This window comes from Balaenoptera ricei, chromosome 13 (genome assembly GCF_028023285.1).
Source record: "Balaenoptera ricei isolate mBalRic1 chromosome 13, mBalRic1.hap2, whole genome shotgun sequence".
NCBI classification, from domain to species: Eukaryota; Metazoa; Chordata; class Mammalia; order Artiodactyla; family Balaenopteridae; genus Balaenoptera; species Balaenoptera ricei.
The window spans coordinates 10,497,402-10,521,568 of NC_082651.1; the positions used below are offsets into that span (position 1 = coordinate 10,497,402).

The 24,167-nt window shown below is 43.2% G+C and overlaps 2 protein-coding genes across 22 annotated transcripts in view; both read left to right on the plus strand.

Moving 5' to 3' along the window:
- The window catches only part of KANSL3 (KAT8 regulatory NSL complex subunit 3), an 84,721-nt gene that overhangs the window by 1,698 nt on the left and 58,856 nt on the right, over nucleotides 1-24,167 (plus strand). For 20 of the 21 annotated variants that reach the window (XR_009506508.1, XR_009506520.1, XR_009506516.1 and 17 more), the window contains exons 3-9: nucleotides 2,647-2,817; nucleotides 12,797-12,887; nucleotides 13,030-13,215; nucleotides 22,249-22,380; nucleotides 22,610-22,726; nucleotides 22,954-23,055; nucleotides 23,153-23,224. Coding sequence is in view for 7 of the 21 variants with exons in the window: in XM_059943042.1 (XP_059799025.1) it covers nucleotides 2,647-2,817; nucleotides 12,797-12,887; nucleotides 13,030-13,215; nucleotides 22,249-22,380; nucleotides 22,610-22,726; nucleotides 22,954-23,055; nucleotides 23,153-23,224 (871 nt within the window). In the remaining 14 variants the exon portion in view is untranslated. Of the gene's footprint in view, nucleotides 1-2,646; nucleotides 2,818-5,957; nucleotides 6,023-12,796; nucleotides 12,888-13,029; nucleotides 13,216-22,248; nucleotides 22,381-22,609; nucleotides 22,727-22,953; nucleotides 23,056-23,152; nucleotides 23,225-24,167 lie in introns of those variants that run through there. The other variant, XR_009506519.1, reaches the window with a different exon arrangement.
- On the plus strand, nucleotides 17,984-19,442 carry LOC132376656 (zinc finger protein ubi-d4-like). Its single transcript, XM_059942427.1, has one exon. It carries the CDS (start codon nucleotides 18,040-18,042, stop codon nucleotides 19,213-19,215), a length of 1,176 nt encoding a protein of 391 aa, XP_059798410.1. The 5' UTR covers nucleotides 17,984-18,039; the 3' UTR covers nucleotides 19,216-19,442.

A 24,167-nucleotide genomic window follows, 5' to 3' on the forward strand; every position in this document is an offset into this window, starting at 1 on the left:
TCATTCCTTTAGTTCAGTGGTCTGGCTCCAACAGTGGCAGCAATAACCTTTTTATGGTAATTCGATTTGCTTTTCCTGGCTTCACCTGCAAAGTTGAGGAGCATATGCCCAAGACCTTGCTTTCTCTCTTAGCTTGTTACAGAACTGTCACCATGGGTTGATCTTAACCCTTCTTAGGTCTGGTTACATATTCAGCCCGTCTACATTATAGGGTAAGGACTTTTAAATAAACTTACCGTGTAATATGTGATACAATTACATTTGGCCTAAATAAACTCATTTAGCAGTTCTTTTGAGCTTTAAGGTGTTCTGATTACTGGTGTTTCAAGATTTGTTGATATATTTTATTTTGATGCTTAAATCATGCCCTTAATAATTTTATAAACTTTTATTGGGAAGAGGTTTTTTGGTTGTTTGTTTTAATCTGACCTGATGTTTAATCTTTCCTCTGGCACAGGTTTTCGGTTTCTTGGAGAATAGAGATCTTGTGTTTTGCTTCTTTAGATCCCCCAGTGAGCCTTAATGAGCTAGAAGTACCATGACGTGTGTGTTCAACACTTGTAGAATAGTGGTTTTTATTTCTTTTCCCAGTGAGGGCAGCATTTTGTTGGCCTACTTTGAATGTACAGGGCATGGGATCTGTGACTTTAGGGAATAATCCAGCATAATCCTGATGCTTCTGGCCTAGGGCATAACTAAAGAGCTCTTTTAAATAGAATTTGAAGTCTTTCTCTTAGTTATGTTATATAGCTTCTTGATATTGAGACTCCTGTGTTCATATCTCATGATATTTTCTTAGTGAGATTTTGTGGATTTGGTCATTTCAGTACTCAGAAAATTATTTCCTTTTATAGACTGGCTCCATATATTGGCCCTGAAAGTGGGAGTTCGGCATGTTTTAGGAGCTCTTTTTAGGCCATTGGGTCCGGAATGTGGTTGCAATGGGGGTGTAAGTGGGATCTAAGGGAGAGGTTGGCTGAGGCCACCTCATGTAGGAATTTGATTCTAAGAGTTGGTAAGAAGTCATTGAAGGATTTTAAGCTAGAGATTGGATTTTTATTTGAAAAGATCATTCTGAATTTTTGTTGAATAGATTATAGTGCAGGAGTGGAATAGAGAAGACCTGCTAGGAGACCATTGCAGTGGTTGGGGCCAGAGATCACGAGCCTGATGGGGCAGGAATAGTACAGGTGGAGAAAAACGGTTGGCCTTGAGGTGTATTTTGTAGGTCGATCCAACGTGCCTTGCTATAGTGAATTGGAAAGAGTGGCCAGGGTTAAGGGGAAAGGTGAAATTAGGATGACTGTTAGATTTCTGGCTTGAGCAGCTGGGTGGTGCCATGAGTTGGGGAAGGCTTGGGGAAGATATGGTTGGAGTAGTGAAATCAGGAGTTCTATTTTAGGAATACAAGTCTAAGTATCTTGTCCCATGTCTGGTCCACAGAAGATAATCTGCTCTTTCACCCACCACCAAATCTAGCTGCACATTATTTCACTTCATTTCATAATGATGTAATTATTCCAGCCATTGGGAATGGAAACAATAACATCATTGAGGTCAAAAAGTTAAAGTGATGTTAGGTAGATAGCCAGTAGACCATTTTGATTGACATCGTATTTTGGGTGACAAAGTTGGTGCAGTGAAGGACCCTCATGGCACTAGAATTTCTTTAACATTGTAAAATATGAAAGATCCTTTAGGTATCCACTTGTGTTTGTTTCTGTTGTAGGCTCCTTACAGAGTGAGTAAGCTAAGGTGTCTGCATTCCAGGTGATCTGTCTTAGACAATCATAGGCTTTTATAGCATATCATTAACTACCAGTTGACTTGCTAAGGAAAGGGCAAGTTTCTATGAATTTATTTAAAACTCTAGACCAACACCGCCCAACAGAACTCTGTAGTGATAGAAATGTTCTATATCCGTTCTGTCCAACATGGTAGCCTTAGGCAGATATGTCTGTTGAGCACTTGAAATGTGGCTTGTGTGACTGAGGAACTGAATTTTTAATTCTGTTTATTTATTTATTTAGGCCACGCTGCACAGCTTTCAGGATCTTAGTTTCCCAACCAGAGACTGAACCCAGGCCCTCGGCAGTGAAAGCGCAGAGTCCTAACCACTGGACCACCAGGGAATTCCCTCTAATTTTTATTAATTTAAATAGTTCCACGTGGCTTATAGCTACTGTACTGGAAAGCACGTTTAGGCAATCAACTATATGCTTAGGGAATATATTTGTCCTTTTTAAAAAAATAGCTCTTTGTCATTTTTGCATAGGTTCATTTTAAAACGACTTTGTGTTCCCCCAGCACATACCAGCATGTCAGAGGGCAGAGATCTAGACAAGTGTGGGAAAGATGACTTTGGATCATAATTTTCTTGTGGATACAATATGCTTATGCATACTTTAAAGCTGAATAGGGACTTCCCTGGCGGTCCAGTTGTTAAGACTCCCTGCTTCGAATGCAGGAGGCACGGGTTCGATCCCTGGTCGGGGAACTAAGATCCCGCATGCCGCACGGCGCAGCCAAAACAAATAAATAAAAGCTGATTATATTAAAGAGACATTTTTGGCAAGCAGATGATCGTTAAATACGTGTGTTGTGTGAAGTACATGTGGCTGGTCCTATTTCCTCACTTCTTTACAGCGAGTCAGACGTCCCAATAGATGTGGAGACAGTCACATCAACCCCTGTGCCACTTTATGACAATCAGAAGGCACGCAGCGTGATGAATGAGTGTGAACGGCATGTCATCTTCGCCAGGACCGATGCAGATGCACCTCCCCCTCCAGAGGACTGGGAGGAGCATGTCAACAGGTAGGCTGCTTCTAAGAGGACTGGGCGTTACAGGGTTCATAGTCACCGCACTGTAAATATTTTGTATCATTTTCATTGAAGCATATTTATTAGGAGCTAATTTCATTTGTAGCCACATGAGTCAGAATGTTCTCCTGTCTCTGCATGATACCTCTCAGCTCGCTGTGCAGTGAGCTTCTTGGGAGGAGAGCTTGTGTCTCAGCCATCTTTCCATCCCTGACACCTAGGACATTGCCTGGCACATAGTAGGCATATAGTAAATGTTGATTGAATAAATAAATGAGTTAAATTTGATAGGTATGACTTGCTCTCTAGTGTATATAGTACATGTTATGTTATGTACTAACATACATGTATGTCTGAGTTACCCAGACTGCTAGAAAAGAACCCTGTTAAATAAATGTCCATTTGTATGACACTGTATTTACATTGTCTGTAATTAGGGTAGTGAAAATGTTCTGGAGTCGTACGAAAAGCTAACAGATGTTTGATTTGAGTGGCTTTTAAAAATAGATTTGTAGTCTGTGGTTTTGGGGGAACACTTCTCTCCATTTTCATGAGTTTGCTGCCGAGTTTTATTCTCTTACAGCCTACTCACCGTGGGGACTCAACACTCCTCTTTAGGTCATTTGTTGTTTTTCATTTGGCAAACATTTATTTATCTTTTATTTATTACATAAAACTTTATGAAGATAAAATTTACATACCATACAATTCACCTATTTAATGTGTACAATCAGTGGTTTTTAGTATATTCATCACCACAGTCAATTTGATGAACATTTTCCTTAACCCCAAAAGAAACTCCATACCCATTCGCAGTCACTTCCCATTTCCTCCCAACCCCTCCAGCGCCTAGCAACCACCAGTCTACTTTCTGTCTCTCTAAATTTGCCTTTTCTGAACATTTTATATAGATGGAATCATACAGAATGTGGTCTTTTGTGACTGGATTCTTTCACTTAGCATAATGTTTTCAAGGTTCATCCATGTTGACGCATGTGTCAATATTTCATTCCCTTTTAATGCTGAATGATATTCTAAGGTATGGATGTACCACATTTTGTTTATCCATTCATCTGTTGATGGATATTGGGGGTGCTAACACTTTTTGGCTATTATGAATGTCACTATGAATATTCATATACTTGTTTTTTTTAAAATAAATTTATTTATTTTTATTTATTTACTTTTGGCTGCATTGGGTCTTCTTTGCTGCTGCGGGCTTTCTCTAGTTGTGGCGAGCGGGGGCTACTCTTCATTGCGGTGCGCGGCCTTCTCATTGTGGTGGCTTCTCTTGTTGCAGAGCACGGGCTCTAGGCAAACGGGCTTCAGTAGTTTTGGCATGTGGGCTCAGTAGTTGTGGCTCAAGGGCTCTAGAGCTCAGGCTCAGTAGTTGTGGTGCACCGGCTTAGTTGCTCCGCAGCATGTGGGATCTTCCTGGACCAGGGCTCGAACCCATGTCCCCTGCATTGACAGATGGATTCTTAACCACAGGGCCACCAGGGAAGTCCCCATATACTTGTTTTTGTGTGGACATATGTTTTCATTTCTCTTGCATATATACCTAGGAGTGGAATTACTGGGTCATATGATTACTCTGTCTAACTTGTGAGGAATTTTCAGATTGTTCTCCAAAAGGGCTACATCATTTTAAATTCCCACCAGCGGTGTATGAGAGTTCCAGTTTTTCCACATCTTTGGCAACACTTGTTTTTAGTCTGTCTTTTTCTTATTATGACCATTCTAGTGGGTATGAAGTGACATCTCATTGTGGTTTTAATTTACATTTCCCTCATGGCTCTCTCTATATGTATTTACGTACTAAGGGAATGTTAAGATCTTTATATCAGGGGTTGGTAAGTGGTAAACTTGCCATAATGTTGGAGAGCTCTCACTTTATAATAATGGAAGAAAAAGAAGTAATTTGGTAGGAGGAAGGGTAGGAAAGTTTGAGGCTAATTGGCATGGTTTATGAGTTTGGCTGGAAGCAGGGAATGAGACTGAGCTGGTGTGCTTATGTGGTCAGGATAGTAGCTGTTGAAGGAGGAGCAGTTCTGAACCTTGGCTGAAGAGCTTTTGAAGAAGTTGTTTGGGGTCTTGAATTGGAATTAACATTGTGCCCTAAGAAGGGGAAATGCTCTCTAGAGCTTCAGATAAAGAGGAAAACTGCTGTGAATGAAGATCAACTGCTAGAATATTACCGGAGTCAATGAATTCAGCAAAATAGTTTATCACCATTGTTACAGTTAATAATACTAAAAATACTGACAATGGTAGTAACAAAAAAGAACTACCATTTGTTGAGTGCTTTCTAGGTGCCAGGCATTGTGCCAAGCGCTTCATATGCATTATCTCTTTTAAATCTCACAACTCTCCTAGGCATATCCCTTCTTCATCTCTATTTTACAAATGAAGAAACCGAGCTCAGGGAGTTGAAGAAACCTTAGGAAGTAGTGGAGCAGGGATTTGTTTAAAGTGAGCAGTCTGACTCTGGAGCCCAGTGTTCTCAACTACTATACCTTCTCATTAAGGGTAGTAAAAAGACAGACCAGTTAGTTATGGCTGAACAAGGTGGCCTCACACTTACGTGTCCTTTATGGTGTTGGTTGCCTTGTCCTCAGTTTGCAGTTTCAGAAACTGCATGGGAGAATTGCATGAATTTTTCGATCAGTTTGCCCATGGTCATGATCAAAAGGTTTTGGGTGACTCTTCATGCTTACCAAAGTCATCAGAGTCTTAATAATGCATATGAATACCAGTTTCTTAGTTTGTAAGAAGAGATACAACTGCAAGGCAGATGAGACACTGGGGTGGCCTGGCCCAGAGCTTTGATTCTCAGTAGGAGAGTCTGGGAAGCTATTCTGTTCCAGCAGTGGATGGCGAGTGGACAGCCTGCACAGGAGGCGCCCTCCTTCAACAAGGTAGCTGGATGCACCCATCTTTCCTCAAAGCAAGACGGGCCCACAGAGTTAGGCCAGGGCACTCCTCCACCTGCCCAGTCCTGCACAGAAACACTGACAGATTCTAATCTTTGGCTTGTCTTTCTCCATGTGGACCTCCATCCCTGTGTTATGACATTGCCACAGATTGATATGATTAATTAGCGCTCAGTTTATCTCAGATTATTTGTCTTTTAGTGTCTGATGAGATTTTGGAGGCGTCCTTCTCCCATTAGCAACAGGCTTACAAACCATCTCTTCAGGTAGGTTACTTTTGCACACAGCTAATTTCATTATTTGATGGTACTTACTGGCTTCAATTTCAGAGGTCACCACTTTATGACCTTGTCCCCAAGTTCTGGATCTGTAGCCTGTTTGGAGGTTGCAGTTAGTTCTGTCTGCTTGATTATAATCATCTTGTTGCCATTCTTTCCCTTGATTTGATTGTTAAATTGCTGCTTCTTTTCTTCCTGTATAAAATCATGTAAAATTACAGTTTCCCACATCAAGAACTCATGGACTATATAGGACAGCTCCCTAGAAATCTGTTTTTCCTCAGAGAGATTACTGACCTCTCTTATCAGTGGATTCAGAAACTTAATTTTCTTTTTTAGTGCCCTATTTCGCCCTCTTGAATTATTTTAGTAGCAACTGCCTTCAGATAACTTTCTATGTTTAGAAAATGAAGGCCCCCCCCCCACCCAGCCCCAACTGACTCTGAGTTTCTCTAGTAATGCCTGATATTTCATGAAACAGTTTAATATCCCTCTCTTCTTGATTTAATTGTCTACATCAGGGGTTGGCAAACTATGGCCTATGCGCCAAATCCGGCCCATTGCTTATTTTTGTATGGCCCATGAGCTAAGAAATGGTTTTTACATTTTTAAGTGGTTGAAAAAAGATTTTAAAAAGACACAAGAAATTCAAATTTCAGTGTCCATAAATACAGTTTTATTGGAACACAGTCATGCCCACTCATTTAGGTATTGTCTGTAGCTGCTTTTGCACTACAGCTGCGGAGTTGCATAGCTGTGACGGAAACCATATGGCACACAAACTCTAAAATATTTACTATCCAGTCCGTTATAGAAGAAGTTTGCCGACCTCTGGTCTAGATTGCGTTCCTGTGTCTGCATGCCAAAATCGTGTGACCTGGAGAACCTTTGAAAATGTTATACATTTGCTGGTGTAGTAATGTTGTCCCCAAGAAGTTGGACCAGCTTTTTCCCCCAGATGTTTGTCAAATGCCAAGTTTAATTAGATGCACAGCTTTTCAAAGACATTTAACAAAATACTCCTGACATATGATACTTGGGGGCATTGCTCTCAAATGGATTTTAGGATGTTGTCACCATTTCAGTAAAAGAATCTAGTGTCCTAAAGCAGGTTGTCTTATCTTAGAAATCAGAACTTCTGAATTCAATTGAAAAAAATTCTCCTTTTCTAAATTTGCTCTAATTATCTCTCTCAATATTGTATGTATCTATATGTTAATCTCAGATGAATGTTTGAAATTTTGAGTTCAAGATCTTTGAGTTGTTTATTTTCCCTCCCTCTCCCTTCCTCTCTCCCTCCCTCTCTCTGTCCCTGTCATTCCTCTCTTCCTTTCTCCTGGTGTTTAAGCAAAGAATTTTATAATCTGAAAAAGTAAGTGTGACCTTTTTCTTCTCTCTGATGTTCTTTCTCTCTCTCTGCTTGCCTTCTGGTTTAAAAAAAAATCCTTTAGACATTTTAATATTGAATTAGTATCAGAGAAAGAATTACCTTTGAAAATATCAGGTTCTGGGACTGATGTGACTTTCTGGCTGCTTTGGATAAGAGGAGCCAGAAGTCAGAATGTCATTCGGGTTCAGTGGGAGCGTGGAGAACGTGATTGTCTGATCTCATCTAAGCAATGGAGAGAAGGCATTTTTGCACTCATGAAAATTGAATAGGTTTAGGTTGGGGGAGCGTGTTGACTCACCACAGTTCCCATCAGCTATTTGACGGTTTAGACTTGTATTTAAAATTCTGTCTCCTGTTTTAAAATTTTTCCTTAATTATATCTTTTGCATGCTCTTAATCTTGGGTTAGATCATTTTTTTCTGCCCACTTAATTTTCCAGCCTCCCACGAAACTGGCAAAATATAGAGAACATGTTTCAGTTCTTGGAATCACTTTGTTATATATCCAGCAGCAATCCTAAGAACTTTTTCTGGGGGTTTTAGACACTCAACATTGTGGTTTTTCAGTTTAATTTCAGCTGTCATTGGTGTATGGTCGTAATTTCTAAATAGCTTACAGCCCTCCTCCCATTTTGTTCACATCATTTTCCTTGCTCCTGTCATTTCAGGTTTCAGAATAAATGTAGAGTAAGAAAAACAAATAGAGAAAACATCCTGTTGTATAATAAAGAACAGGATAATTTTGGAAACATTGTCAGTACCTCATAAATAAAAATTATACCTCGTTCTCTGTCCTTGGGATTAAGGTTTGCAACATGATCAGTAGGCTTTGAGAAAGGTCAAGAGATTGTTGAACATGAAGCAATTGTATTCATTGTTTAACCTGTTTGATTATCACTGAGCATTGTTGCTGGGGGTAAGGCTGCAGTATAATACTGCTTTCAAGATGTCGCAGGTTCTTTATACGTATTATTTTCACAGAACTGAAATTCTAAAATTTTAACACAGATCTTTCATTTCTACTTCAAGAGATTTATCCTTCAGAGATACTTGCACAACCATGTAAAGATATAGATAGAATAGATGTGTGTTTGAGTGTATTGGGGAGAGGAGGGATGGTCACTGTGACTGTTTATAATAGCAATAAAAGGGACACAACCTGAATGCCCACCCATAGGGTAGAACCAGCCATTAAAAGCAAAGAAGTTTATTAAAATGGAAATATCCATGTATCTCCAGAGAGCTTTTTATAACCACCTGTGGACGTCCTCTGTCTCGTCCCACCACCACCAAATCCCCAAGCCCATCCAAGAATCACTATACATATGAGAGATGCTATTCATGTTAGTGTGTTGTACATTTAAATAATGTGAAGGAAAATGAGATTATGAACCAATGGGCTGGAAGATGCTGGCTCCCACAAACCTTCCTGGTCCCAAAGTATCCTGAGTCCCAACTTTGAGTAAAAGCTTCTACTCCCCCATCTCCCAAATCCAGAATCTCTGAATATCAAGCCACAGCAAAAACTGACTAGATCCTAATGAAGTAGCAGAAATTAAGCCAAGAGAGCTATGGGAAAATAAGAAAAAGGACAATTCCAAGAAACTTAAGACTGCTTCTAGTATGCCACAAGGGGTTATAAAAGGATGAGAGGCTTTGGAGGTTAAGGCGGAGTTAGCTGTGGCAACAAAAGCTACTAAACATAGAGGGTACTCCTGAAGAATTCTGTGATCATGGACTTCAGCTACTCTCATAGAACTTTTGCTCCCATCCGTAGTCATAGCTACCTGAGCTTTTTATTGTTAGAAGGAACCATAAAGATCATCTAGTCCATCTCTTTTACAGTCAAGGAGACTGAGGGCACACAGCCAGCTCCTGGCTCATAGCTAGTGTTCTCCTGGACTGTGTAACTGTGGTAAGTTGTCAAACTGGAGACGTGGTAGGTGGAGATTTTATTTTACAGAAGGAAAGGATAGTGGGATAACTGTGCAATGTGCATAACAAAGGGTAATTTGCCTTCCATCTGCATGTTTACTGGGCCATGTTGTTGGTGTTATATGACTTGTAGAAAAGAGAGTGTCTGGTTGGTGGGTTATGATGGGAAGGATGCTAGTCTGTCATAAAGTAAGAGACATGGAGATTGCTGAAGTTGTTTGAGGCAACTTCCTTGCGGTTCAGGCACCCTGCTATAGCGAAGGTCTCAATTTACCGTTGGCCCACATGGTGTATCCGTGTTCCTCTGCTGCTCAGGACCCAGGCGCTTCTGTGGTAGGGAGTGAGAGGGTTTGAATTTGTATTGCACTATTTACAGGATTTAGAACGTAGTACGCATACAATTCACCCGTTTCTTTATTCAGCAGATGTTCAAGTCCCTACTCTGTGTCAGACACTGCTTTATGTGCTGGGGATATAGCACTTAAAATGGATAAAAATCTCTGCCATCTTGGCCTTTACATTCTAGCAGAGGAAGACAAACCAAACAAATAAAATGGATAGAATGTGAAGTCGTGGTATGGCTGGAAGGGGGGATAGGGAATCCCAGGGTGGGAGTGAGGTGTCGGCAGTTTTAAGTATAGGTGAGTCAGGGAAAGCCTCAGTAGGTGACATTTGAACAAGAACCTGGAGATTGGAGAGGGAGCCATTGTTTGAGGTAAGGGGAGTGGATGGTTAGGGCCCCGTCTGTGCTGTGGGAGCATGCAGGGTGCGCATGGGGGACATAAGGGGAGGGGGCAGTGTGGGGAAGCACAGTAAGCTGGGGACAGGCACGTGGGTGAGGCTGGAGAGGCAGGGGGGTCCAGACAGCCCATTGCAAGGACTTGGGCTTTCAGCTGACTGAAATGGGGCCATTGAAGGGTTTGAGCAGAGTGACATGATCTGATTTAGGTTTTTGCTTAATTCTTTTCCAAAATTGGTTTTCCAAAAGGTGGTACTAATTTATATTTCCATCAACAAAGTTTGGAAGGATCTATTTTCTTACACCCTCACAACAGAGTACTACTGAACTTCTTGTGACTTCATTTTTTTAAAAATTAATTTATTTTATTTTTGGCTGCATTGGGTCTTTGCTGCTACGCGTGGGCTTTCTCTAGTTGCGGCGAGCGGGGACTACTCTTCGTTGCAGTGCCTGGGCTTCTCATTGCGGTGGCTTCTCTTTGTTGCGGAGCACGGGCTCTAGGTGCGCGGGCTTCAGTAGTTGTGGTGCACGGGCCTAGTTGCTCCACGGCATATGGGATCTTCCCAGACCAGGGCTCGAACCCGTGTCCCCTGCATTAGCAGGCGGATTCTTAACCACTGCGCCACCAGGGAAGTCCCTACATTTATTTATTTATTTATTTTTAAATATTTATTTATTTATTTATTTGGCATCGGGTCTTAGTTGCAGCACCAGGTTCTTCATTGTGGTGTGTGGGCTTCTCTCTAGCTGTGGCACACAGGCTCTAGAGCGTGTGGGCCCAGTAGTTGCAACGTGCAGGTTCTGTAGTTGGTGGCGCGCAGGCTCTAGAGCACAGGCTTAGTTGCCCCATGGCATGTGGGATCTTATTTCCCCAACCAGCGATCGAACCCACATCCCCTGCATTGGAAGGCGGATTCTTAACCACTGGACCACCAGGGAAGGCCCAAGGGGGTTGACTGCCTTTTCATGAACTGCGTTTTCATGTTCTTTGCCCATTGTTTTTGTTTTGAGTGTTTTGTCTTTTTCTTAATAGTTTTCTAGAGGCTTTTTCTATTTTAATGAAACGGTAGTTATTTTTTCATTGTGTTTTGACTTCATTTATGATACTTTATTTTTTCTTTTACAGAAATTTGAAATTTTTATGTAGTTACATTTATCTTTCTTCTTTTTATGGCTTCTAGGTTTTAGGTCATACTTAGAAAGTTTTACTCATTCTAAGATATAGATTAGATAGGTAGATAGATTTTTTTTTAATTAATTAATTAATTTATTTATATTTTTGGCTGTGTTGGGTCGTCGTTTCTGTGCGAGGGCTTTCTCTAGTTGCGGCAAGCGGGGGCCACTCTTCATCGCGGCGTGCGGGCCTCTCACTATCGTGGCCTCTCGTTGCGGAGCACAGGCTCCAGACGCGCAGGCTCAGTAGTTGTGGCTCACGGGCCTAGTTGCTCCGCGGCATGTGGGATCTTACCAGACCAGGGCTCAAACCCGTGTCCCCTGCATTGGCAGGCAGATTCTCAACCACTGCGCCACCAGGGAAGCCTGATAGATTTTTTTAATTACTGTTTTTTCCTAGTACTTTGGTCACTTTATGTTTATTTAACTTTTTATTCCACTTGAAATTTATTTTGGTATAAAGAGTGATGTGTAGGAATCCAGATTTTCTTTTTCCAATTGGCTAGTGGTTGTCACAGCCCTATTTACTTTATCCCTACTGATTTGGAGTGCTACCTTGATCTCATTCCAGGTTCTCATTTGGGTCTGGCATCCACCTAAAATTTTTTAAAGGAGGTTTAATCACCAGTTTATTTTTATGGCAGGGAGAGTTGGTAAACAATTGGGCATCTTCTGTTACCTTTCTCTTAGTATCTTTAGGAAGATTACTGGCCAGAGTTGGAGTATCAGAGTAATTAAGATTGCCAGGAGTGGGGTGGAGGGGGGCTTTAGTCAGCTCCACACTGCTGTGCTGTGTGTCATTAGGTGGGGACAGGAGCAGTAGGACAGGTTTCTAATTGCAGGGAGTTTACAGCTGAGCTGGAGGAGGAACCATAAAGCCTTCCATAAGCAAGGTAAAAGTGTGTCTGCCAGGGTCATACGCAGGGATGATACAGAGTTAACTTATATGGAACAGACCATTCAAAAGTAAATTTGTTAATTGTGTGATATACAGGAGAAAAAATGGAAAAGGGAGAAAGGTTAGTGAGGGGTGGATTATTAAGGAGTGGGAGAATAGCCACTTCATTTGTTATGTTTTTGTTCCTAAAGCTGATTTAAATAGGCCTCTTATCTTAGTCTGAGGTTTTAGTACATTAAAATGCTTTCTCATCCTGTCTCCCTTTTTGTGTAAAATATTAAACTTGTGAAATTCAAATATGTCTGTGCAATGGTGCCATGCTTTTGTTTACTAATGGATTATATTAGCCACTAGGTAATTAATTACCTTTGTTAGCACCAAAAAGACTCTGTTTGTGACTGGTTTTGAGTTGTAGCGTGTATGTTAATACAAGTATATGTTGAGGTGATTCATTGGCAGGATTGGGACCAGAGTCTGGGTGTTGTGCTTTAGCTTCGTTCTAAGCTACTTTGAGTTATACTGCTTCATAGTGGGAACAAAAAACATGACAAAATCTTCTTTGTACAGTGTACATGCATGGCGAGCATCCCCAGGGTTTGCCTTTAATTCCTCAGAGTTTCTCTTATAGGACTGGCTGGACAATGGCCCAGAACAAGCTATTCAACAAGATCCTCAAAGCCCTGCAGTCTGATCGGCTTGCCCGCTTGGCCAACGAAGGGGTAAGACTCTAGAAGCCTGCCCACTGTGGGCTCCCCACTAGTTCGGGCCTCACGGGCTAGCTGACCTCACCCCGCTCCCCCCCCACCCCACGTTGCTAACGAGGTGGCCCTCATACTTTGTCCCCCCACTTACACCTTTCAGGCTTGTAACGAGCCAGTGCTGCGCCGTGTTGCCGTGGACAAGTGTGCGAGGAGAGTGCGGCAAGCTCTGGCGAGTGTGAGCTGGGACACCAAGCTGGTCCAGTGGCTGCACACCACCCTGGTGGAGACCTTGAGTCTGCCCATGCTGGCCGCCTACCTGGATGCTTTGCAGACACTGAAAGGGAAGGTGAGGCTGTGATGGGCATCTGCCCTGTCCTGGGGTAGCCAGCCTCCGCTGTGGGTTCAAGAAGTGGGGCTGGGCGAGGTCATTGCCTGGTCAGCCTGGAGGGCATGACTGCAGCTAACGGGTTTGTTATCAGAAATAGGAGACATGGTATCATTTCGTGTTTTCACCTGGCGTAAATGTCTCTAGCCCTCCTGTCTCCAAACCAGAGAACATGTTTAGCCTCTACAGCCCTGCAGCTTGTGGTTTGAGGTGAGGTGAGAAAGGAGAAGATGAGGGGTTTACCAGGGAGGGGTGTTGAGAGGGGGGCAGGAAGCAGACCCGTGGTGCTGAGAGTGTGGGGGTGGGCGCGGGGAGGTGTTCCGGAGCAGGGAGCGCCGTGATGTGATGCCTTGGTCTCTCCTCATCATGATGAGCCTTCGGTAGCAACACTTTCACTTTAATCACTCTTTATAAAGCGTATCGTTAGCTTTCCCTGCTTTCTTACTTGGACAGTACTGCACAAAGTTAAACTGTTTTTCTTCATGATTGCAGTTTATTTTGGTTGCAGTTTTTGCACTGGCCTGTGTTCGGTGTGATTGGAGTACAGGTTCTGGGGGCAGACTGCCTGGCTGACGTCATCTTGATTACTAATTAGCTGTGTAATCTTGGATTAGTGTCTCAATTTCCTTATCTCTAAAAAAATGGCTGATACTAATACCTATGTAGGATTTTTGTGAAAATTCATTAATTGAGATAGAATGCTTGGCACAATGTTTGGAACATAGGAAACCCACAGTAACTGTTAATGATTTATAAGTGGTACCATCATTTTTAGAGTGTTTTGCTCCAATACAGAATGGCCTCAGGCAACTTGGATTAATTCAGTTCTTGACTTTTTTTTTTTTAAGTGGTTTTCTTCTACTTTGCAGGAAGCTGGGCTGTTTTTGTTTTTTTGTTTTTTGGCCTGTTTTGTTGCTATAATTTACCTGGCCAACAGCTTTCCCCAGCCACATTCCCCCAATTTCCAGACTTATTGTTTCCTACCTGTTTGTTACTTGAAGGTTGCTGAGTTTGTTTGAAAGCAAAAGAAGACTGGTTTAGTGTGGAAATAAAACAAAACTCAGGACCAGATGCGTTAATGAAATGCGTGGTAGGATATTTGACATTAAATTATACATTCAGCTATTTTGTGCCTGTAATGTGCCAGGCGCTGGGATGAGCAAGACAGAAATGCTGTCTACTCTGATGGAGCTTATTTTCTCGTGGAGAAAGAGACAAGAGAAAAGATAGTCCCAGACTTCCCCCTGTGCTGCTCCTCTGCAGTGGAGACCCTGGCCCAGGAGGTGAATAGTGGGCAGGCATGGGCACAGGGTGGGTGTGGAGCCAAGACAGGCCCCTGGCCGAGAACAGTGGCTTGTGAGTATTTCAGGCATTTTGAATGTTCTCCACAGCATTCCACCTATGGGAGGATTACGGCATTGCTGAATATCCCCTAGGAGATGAGTATTAGTAGTGCCCAGAGCCCACTTCTCTGCCTTACATTGCATGGCCAGTATGCCTTGGAGGTCAATTCCCTCGTAAAGAAGTTGGCCCTGCTCCCCCACTGAAGTCACTGTCTGGATGTTCCCAAGTGAATGAAGTGGTGTAAGTGGTGTTCAGGTTCACTGAGCGTGATGGACCACTGGCGGACTCCACAGGTGTGCCCAGTGCACGCTGCCCGGCCCTGCTTCTAGGTCATGGTGTGGGCTGGCTGGAATGGCAGAGGACACACAGTCAGCAGGGTCCCAGACTGTGAGCCGCTGTCCGCTTGAGGCGCTGCTCTCAGTGGTTCCTCTCCCTTCAGGGTCTTATTTTCCCACGACTCTCAGATTCACGACAAATACTTAGGTTGTTTCCCACAACTTCTAATGTTCCTGCTGGATGAGAATGCAGGTGGATGGGATCATGCTCTTGGCCCAGCTACTTTCACCATCAGACCTATTGTAAGGGGAGCAGAGGAGGTATAGACCCTGTGTCTGCTGAGAGAGATGCAGTGCTGGAGAGACCAGGGGTGCTTGGTCTGCCTGGCTCCAAGCACAGAAGTTGGTTATTGATTAATTATTTCTAAGTATTCTTATTTACAGAAAGTGAGTTTCAAGGCTTTGTCATGTGAGAGGTGTACTCTTATTACTGCCAGCTAAAAGCTTTTAAAGTCTAATTCAGTCAGATCCTCTACCTCAAGGTGTTGAGTGGCTCACAGTGACAAAGTAAGTTACAAGAAATGGCCAGTTTAGGGTGAAGATCCTTTGCAGTTGGGCCCTAGCCTTTGCTACTAGCCTTACGTCCTCCTACTTCCTTACTCGAATTCTCGACTTCAGGCCATCTATGCCTAGAATAAACCCTGTTCTTTCTTGCTTATATCTGGTGTCTCTGATTAGAAAGCTTTTCCCCATCTTCTGTCAGAATACTTCAGAGTGCATCTCACTTCACATGCATCTTCAGATGAAAATTGCCCGCTCGCTTCCCTCTTTTCTGTTAGATGGTTTGAATCATAGTGTGAGGCTTATTTTTCTTTATGGCACTTACCAGCCCCACCTCTTTTGTGGTTTGTGTGCTTGTCTTCATTAACCCTTGTAGATTAAATTCCTTTGCAGTAGGCACTAGGCTGGTGTCTTGTAACAGCAGTGTTGTGTAAACATTTGTTTCCTGAATTAAACTGAGAAAGTCTCATGGTTATATTCCCCTCATTTCTTTTTTTTTTTTTAATTAATTAATTTATTTATTTATTTTTGGCTGCGTTGGGTCTTTGTTGCTGCGTGGGCTTTCTCTAGTTGCAGCGAGCAGGAACTACTCTTCCTTGCGGTGCACGGGCTTCTCATTGCGGTGGCTTCTCTTGTTGCGGAGCATGGGGTCTAGGCATGCGGGCTTCAGTAGTTGTGCACGGGCTTAGTTGCTCCATGGCATGTGGGATCTTCCCAGACCAGGGCTCGAACCCGAGTCCCCTGCATTGGCAGGCGGATTCTTAAGCACTGCGCCACCAGGGAAGTCCCTCCCCTCATTTCTTGTACAGAAATCTTTTTAGTCTTGCTCTTTCAAAATTAGGATCACTGTCCTTGCTTATCATTGCCGGGAACAGCTTATCTTCTTGTCCTATCTTTGCATTTTTTATTTTAATTGAAGTATAATTGACAATATAGCATTATATTAGTTTCAAGTATACAGTATAATGATTTGATATTTGTATGTATTGCTATATGATCACCACCATAAGTCTAGTTAGCATATGTCACCACACATAGTTACAAACATTTTTTTTTCTTGCAATGAGAATTTTAAGATCTACTCTCTTAGCTACTTTCAGATCTGGAATACAGTATTATTAACTGTAGTCACCATGCTGTACATTACATTCCATGGCTTTATTTATTTTGTACTTTTTGATCCTTTTTACCCATTTCACTATCCTCCACCCCCTCCCTCTGGCAACCACCAGTCTGTTCTTTGTATCTGTGAGTTTGGTTTTCTGTTTTGTTTGTTCTGTTTTTCTTTAGATTCCACATACAAGTGAGATCATACAATATTTATGTTTCCCTGTCTGACTTAACTTCACTTAGCACAGTGCCCTCAGGGTCCATCCATGTTTTCGCAAATGGCAAGATTTCCTTCTTTTTTATGGCTGAATAATATTCGTGTGTGTGTGTGTAGAAAACGTGGCGCATATATATATATATATGCCACATTTTCTTTATCCATTCATCCATCAGTGGACACTTAGGTTATTTCCATATCTTGCCTATTGTACATAATGCTGCAGTGAACATGGGGATACATATATCTTTTTGAGTTAGTGTTGTTTTCTTCAGATAAATACACGGAAGTGGAATTGCTTCATCATATAATAGTTCTATTTTTAATTTTTTGAGGAACATCCTTACTGTTTTTCATAGTAGCTGCACCAATTTACATTCTCACCAGCGTGCACAGGGGTTCCCTTTTCTCCACATCCTTGCGAAAATTTGTTAATGCTTGTCTTTTTGATAATAGACATTGTAACAGGTGTGAGGTGATATCTCATTTTGGTTTTGACTTGTATTTCCCTTATGATTAATAATGTTGAGCATCTTTTCGTGTACCTGTTGGTCATCTGTATATCTTCTTTGGAAAAATGTCTATTCAGATCTGCCCATTTTTTAATCAGATTGTTTATTTTGTTGATGTTGCGTTGCATGAGTTCTTCATATGTTTTGGGTATTAACCCCTTATCAGATACATGATTTGCAAATATTTTCTCCCATTCAGTAGGTTGCTTTTTCATTTTGTTGATGTTTTCCTTTGCTATGCAGACGCTTTTTAGTTTGTAGTCCCACTTGTTTATTTTTGCTTTTGCTGCCTTCACTTTTGGTGTCAGATCCAAAAAATCATTGCCAAGACTAATGTCAAAGAGCTTACTGCCTATGTTTTCTTCTAGGAGTTTTATGGTTTCAGATCTTCATTCAGATCTTTAATCCTTTCTGAGTTAATTTTTGTGTATGATGTAATATAGTGGTCCAGTTTCATTCTTTTGCATGTAGCTGTCCAGTTTTCCCAACACCATTTATTGAAGAGACTGTCCTTTCCCCACTGTATGTTCTTGGCTCCTTTGTTGTAAATTAATTGACCATATATGCATGGGTTTATTTCTAGGCTGTCTATTCTGTTCCATTCATCTGTGATTCTGTTTTTATGCCAATGCCGTGCTGTTTTGATTAGTATAACTTTGTAAAATAGTTTGAAATCAAGAAGCATAATGCCGATTCCCCGTGCGGCCCCAGCGCCTGTGCGCTGCAGGCTTCGGGCCTCCCGGCCTGAGGGAAAGGAGCCGGGAAGATGGCGGCTGTGGTGGAAAATGTAGTGAAGCTCCTTGGGGAGCAGTATTACAAAGACGCAATGGAGCAGTGCCACAATTACAATGCCCGCCTCTGTGCTGAGCGCAGCGTGTGCCTGCCTTTCTTGGACTCACAAACTGGAGTAGCACAGAGCAACTGTTATATCTGGATGGAAAAGCGACACGGGGGTCCAGGATTGGCCTCTGGGCAGCTGTACTCCTACCCTGCCCGGCGCTGGCGGAAAAAGCGGCGAGCCCACCCTCCTGAGGATCCAAGACTCTCTTTCCCATCTATTAAACCAGACACAGACCAGACCCTGAAGAAGGAGGGGCTGATCTCTCAGGACGGCAGTAGTTTAGAGGCTCTGTTGCGCACCGACCCCCTGGAGAAGCGAGGTGCCCCAGATCCCCGAGTTGATGATGACAGCCTGGGCGAGTTTCCTGTGACGAACAGTCGAGCACGGAAGCGGATCCTAGAACCGGATGACTTCCTGGATGACCTCGATGATGAGGACTATGAAGAAGACACTCCCAAGCGTCGGGGCAAGGGGAAGTCCAAGGGTAAAGGTGTGGGCAGTGCCCGTAAGAAGCTGGACGCTTCCATCCTGGAGGATCGAGATAAACCCTATGCCTGTGACATTTGTGGAAAACGTTACAAGAACCGACCAGACCTCAGTTACCACTATGCCCACTCCCACTTGGCTGAGGAGGAGGGCGAGGACAAGGAAGACTCGCAGCCACCCACCCCGGTTTCCCAGAGGTCCGAGGAGCAGAAATCCAAGAAGGGTCCCGATGGATTGGCCCTGCCCAACAACTACTGTGACTTCTGCCTGGGGGACTCCAAGATCAACAAGAAGACAGGACAGCCCGAGGAGCTGGTGTCCTGTTCTGACTGTGGCCGCTCAGGGCATCCGTCCTGCCTCCAGTTCACCCCTGTGATGATGGCAGCAGTGAAGACCTACCGCTGGCAGTGCATCGAATGCAAATGCTGCAACATCTGTGGCACCTCCGAGAACGATGACCAGCTGCTCTTCTGTGATGACTGCGATCGTGGCTACCACATGTATTGTCTCACCCCGTCTATGTCTGAGCCTCCTGAGGGAAGTTGGAGCTGCCACTTGTGTCTGGACCTGCTGAAGGAGAAAGCTTCCATCTACCAGAATCAGAACTCCTCTTGATGTAGCCACCCCCGATCCCCCATACATCTAGGGCTGTTTCTCTCCTGTTTTTCATACCCACCTTCCCTTCCTAATCTCTTTCACAAGTCCACAGAACCTCGGGGAGGTCGTGCCAACCTGCCTTTGGCAGCAGCAAGCTGAGGTGGCAGCTCTGACCGCCTCTGGCCCCAGGCCCTCAGGGAGAACGGAGCATCACACTGCCCCAAGGCATACCTGTGGGCCCAGCTTCTCACTGTTCTCCACGAAGTGCATTCACTCTGTCTGCCTTGGGCCCCCGGCCCTGGTATTCACAGGGTTCAAACTGTGTCCTCCGAGAAGGCGTGGGAGAGCAGCTCCCCAGGGTTTCCCCTTCCCCTGGAGGTGAGCCCGGCTGGGGCCTCTGCCAGAGCAGCTGGGAGTGAGAACTGAGCAAGCTTGCCAGAAGCTTCCGGTGCCCTCTGTGCTGCTTAGCCTCACAGCCTCCTTCCCCCAGAGTGGCTCTCTGCGGCTCTCTGTTCCTGCTACCCAGGATCCTTTGCCTGAGCCAGGATGCTCTTGGTCACCCTCCTGGCTCTATCCCATTCCCACCACCCCACGCCACGGGGAGTAGCAGCTTCACCTGATTGTTCCTTGTGCTTGCCTGGCTCACTGTCACAGGCCCTGGTCTCTAGTGACTGAAGCATTCCCCACCCTTGTTATTTCCTGTCTTCTGCCTCCCCTCCTTATTCCCTTTGGTTTTGTGGGGAGAGGGGAAGCATTAGGGGGCCAGGCCAACTGCTTGGGGGCCACAGGGAGATGTTGGATAATGTGCCTGTTTTTTAACTCGATGAAAAAGCCTACCTCCGAAACCCCCTTTTTGTTCTTCCTGGACCTGGGCATTCAGCTCCTGCCCTTAACTGAATTGGGAGCCTCTGCCTCCTGCTCTGTGTATCCTGGTTCCTGGGTGGTGGGGAAGCCACATAGACGTCCCTTTCTTCCCTGGCACACTCGCTAGCAGCTGGTAAGGTCTTCGCACCCTGATTCTTCAATTTTCTGCCTGGTGACACATTAAGTAGTGTGGGGGGCGGGGACAGTCCATGCCAGGACACCCTGGAGTGTCCTTCCCCTTGGCTGTGGGCAGGCCCTAATTCACTGTCATTTTGGAGTTGAGGTGTCTTTTTTTTTTTTCTTTCTTTCTTTAGTTCCTGTATTCTAAGCATTAGTACAAATAAACATTTTTACACAGAAGAAAAAAAAAAAAAAAAAAAAAGAAGCATAATGCCTCCAGCCTCGTTCTTTGTTCTCAAGATTGCTTTGGCTATTCAGGGTCTTTTGTGCTTCCATATAAATTTTAGGATTGTTTGTTCTATTTCTGTGAAAAATGCCACTGGAATTTTGATAGGGATTGCATGGAATTTGTACAGTAGATTGCTTTGGGTGGTATGGACATTTTAACAATATTACTTTTTCCAGTCTGTGAGCACAAAATATCTTTCCATTTATTTGTGTCTTAGTTTCTTTCATTAATGTCTTATAGTTTTCAGTGTACAGGTTTTTCACCTCCTTGGTTAAATTTAATCCTAGGTATTTTATTCTTTTTGATGCAGTTGTAAATGAGAAAGTTTTCTTTATTTCTCTATTAGTTAGTGTATAGAAATGCAGCAGATTTTTGTATATTGATTTTGTATCCTGCAACTTCACTGAATTCGTTTATTCTAATGGTTGTTTTTGGTGGAGTCTAGGGTTTGCTCTATATAATATGATGTCATCTGCAAATAGTGACAGTTTTACTTCTTTCTAATTCGGATGCCTTTCCTTTCTTTTTCTTGCCTAATCGTTCTAGCTTGGACTTCCAATACTATGCTGAATACAAGTGGTGTGAGTGGGCATCCTTGTCTTGTTCCTGATCTTAGAGGAAAAGCTTCCAGTTTTTCACTGTTGAGTACGATGTTAGCTATGGACTGAACTTTTACAGCCTGCATCACTGTAGTAGTTTTTATTCTCCAGTTTCTCAAAAAAAGTTTATTTTTCTGAAAACTACCTCTAACAGTTAAAAATCTTTCCTTTCCCCTAGGTCATTTTGACCTCTTGTGGGTAGTATGGGATTCACACAGGTAGTTCTTCTCAGTGTAAGCATCAGCATGTCTGAAACCTATATTTACACATCTGTGAGGTCACATTTTTGGTGAATTGTAATGGTGTAATGTGGAACCACTGATATGGAGGGCCAACTGTAAAGTTATACACAGATTTTCGACTGCATGGGGGGTTGGCACCCAACCCCGTGTTGTTCAAGGGTCAAGTGTATACACAGTATAGTAGGATATATTATTTGGGGCACAATAACATATTTTTTTAACACTACACAGTTTGAAGGCAGTATTCTAGCAGTAAATGCAGAGTTTTGTTTTGTTTTTAATTTATAAAATCAACTAGTGTTCACTGAGGAAATTTAGAAAATACAGATGTCTAAAAAAAAAGTTTATAACTCCATGAAGTTCATTATTAACCTTTTGGCATATTTTCTTGTAGTATTTTTTCTGAGTAGAGATAATTTTTATATTTTCTGTTTACCTTTAACATTTCAGCAAATTATTTCCCTATGTTATTACAAATTGTTTTAAATATTTAAAATTAATCCATAATATCTAATTATGTAGATAGTTTGCTTAACCACTTCCTTGTATATGCCTTTATGTTGTGTCCACTTTTTGACTATTATTGAGAGTGAATTTGTCTTTTGCTTCCCCCCCTCACAGCCGTGTGTGTGTGTGTGTGTGTGTGTGTGTGTGTGTGTGTATTTCTGATACAGGTTGTTAAGAAAGGGATAAGAATAAGTCTCTTGACGCATGTCACCAGATTGGTTTCCAGAGGATTGTATCCACTTATCTTTAATATGATGGGAGGCATATTTTTCAGCCATGCACTTATTTGTACTTTTCTCGTGAGGAAAGTTTGAGAGGCGTAGGTGAAATCTTTCCTTGGCTCATAGTGGGGCTGTGTCCTCCCACCTGATCCTGGTGGTGGGGTCTCTTACTTCATGCTGGAAGCATCTTTGCCCTCCCTTGCTTCTAGATCCCTACCTTGATTGACCGGATGCTCGTGTCGTCCAACACGAAGACCGGGGCTGCTGGAGCTGAGGCCTTGTCCCTCCTACTGAAGAGGCCCTGGGACCCTGCTGTGGGAGTGCTCTCTCATAACAAACCAGTAAGTTGGACTTAACTGTGGCCCATGAAATTGTTTTTAGAATCCAGTCTTAGAACTTTGGCAAGAGGATAATGGCTTGTTTAACTTGCTTTCATTAATAACGGGCTGGGTGTAGTGCTTCACGTAGTTTCCTGAGCAAATCAGCATTGGTTGCGATAAGAAGGGTACTGGGGCTCCGTGGAGGAGCACCTCTCACTCACTGGCTCTCTGGTGGGGTCTTTCTCCTTAGAGCAAACTCCCCGGCTCTCCTCTCATTCTCATTGCCCCCTCCGGGCCCTCCAGCTCCGTGTTCCCCACCTCGCGCCGCCACCGCTTCTGGCAGTCTCAGCTGTCCTGCTTAGGCAAGGTATGTACTGGGCAGGAGGAACTCCTCCTGGGGAGGATCGAGCAGACAGAAAGGAAGAGGGGGTCAAAACGGATGAACTTAAATGTGGAGCATCCCCCAAGTCTCTTTTTGTCTAGAATGCCAGTGGTGCTTATCCGAGGTTGACGGGATTTAGGTAGGTTAAGCAGACTCGAGAGGAGATTGGAAACTTAGCTCTGCTGTCATGGCTGCCACTCTCTCTCCTTAAGGTCATCCCTGTTGCCACCCATCTGCTGAACAATGGTAGTGGAGTAGGAGTTCTGCAGTGTCTGGAGCACATGATTGGGGCAGTGCGAAGCAAAGTGCTGGAGGTGAGAATGTCCCTATTTCAGTTCACTGTGGCACACCCAACATTCTGCACCAATCTGTGGCCTCCAGTCTTACTGTCTTCTTTCTCTTCCCACAAAGATTCATAGCCATTTCCCCCACAAACCCATTATCTTGATTGGCTGGAATACAGGAGCTTTGGTGGCCTGTCACGTAAGTAATCCCCGTCTTATTTGGAGGTTGTCCTTAGATAGACTGCTGCTGCTACTACTGATAGTGACTGTTGAGCGCTTTTTAATGTTCCAGAGCACTGTGCTGGATGCTTTGCCTACAAACTTTACTTTTTAACTTTATTGTGGAAAATTTTAAGCAGAAATTGAAAGGGAGGATAGACTAGTATAATAAACCCCTTGGGCCCCTCACCCAGCTTTGCCAGTGATCAGCTCATGGCCAAGCTTTTTTCATCTTACCTCTGCCTACTTTCAGTCTCCTCCAATTATTTTGAAGAAAATCTCAAATATCGTATCATTGTGTTTATATATATATATTTCAGCATGTATCTCTGAAAAAATTTTTTTCTTTCTCCCCCTAGACATAAGTACTATTGTCCCACCTAAACAAAACAAAACAAAACAAAACAATAATTGTAGCCAGCAAAAATTTTAATAGCTCTGTAATTTGATGTTGTGTTCCTGTTCTTTCCCTTTCCAAGGCATCAAAGAACCTTTTCTTTATTATTTTACATACACTTGCATGTATATTAGTTTGTATAAGTGCCTCCGACCTGTTCAAAGCCCCAATTCTCAAGTGGATCAAGTAAGCAAAGTCTGTGCTGCTTCATGTAGTGTAAGTGACATCTAGGGGCGTGAGAGGAAGAAGGCTATCTCCCGGTACTCCCTGGTCCCAAGGATGGCAGTACCCTGTCAGCGACTGCTCTAAGAAATTTAGGGTGTCTGGGAGCTATCTATTAAGTTCAAAAGGGAGAGATTTTCTTCACTTAAGGGAAAAGAGCAACATTTGTGTTCTCCTGATTGCATTTGCTATTAGTGGAGGGAAAAGGGAGGACTCTAGCCTCGCAAATTGCCAGGATGGAAGTATTAAACTTCCCATCCTATGGTTCAGCCCTCTCCTGGGGTCCACTGAGGGCCCCAGTTGT

What these genes read in the sequence shown, in the direction of transcription:
- LOC132376656 (XM_059942427.1), top strand. Translation starts at nt 18,040, where the DNA reads ATGGCGGCTGTGGTGGAAAATGTAGTGAAGCTCCTTGGGGAGCAGTAT.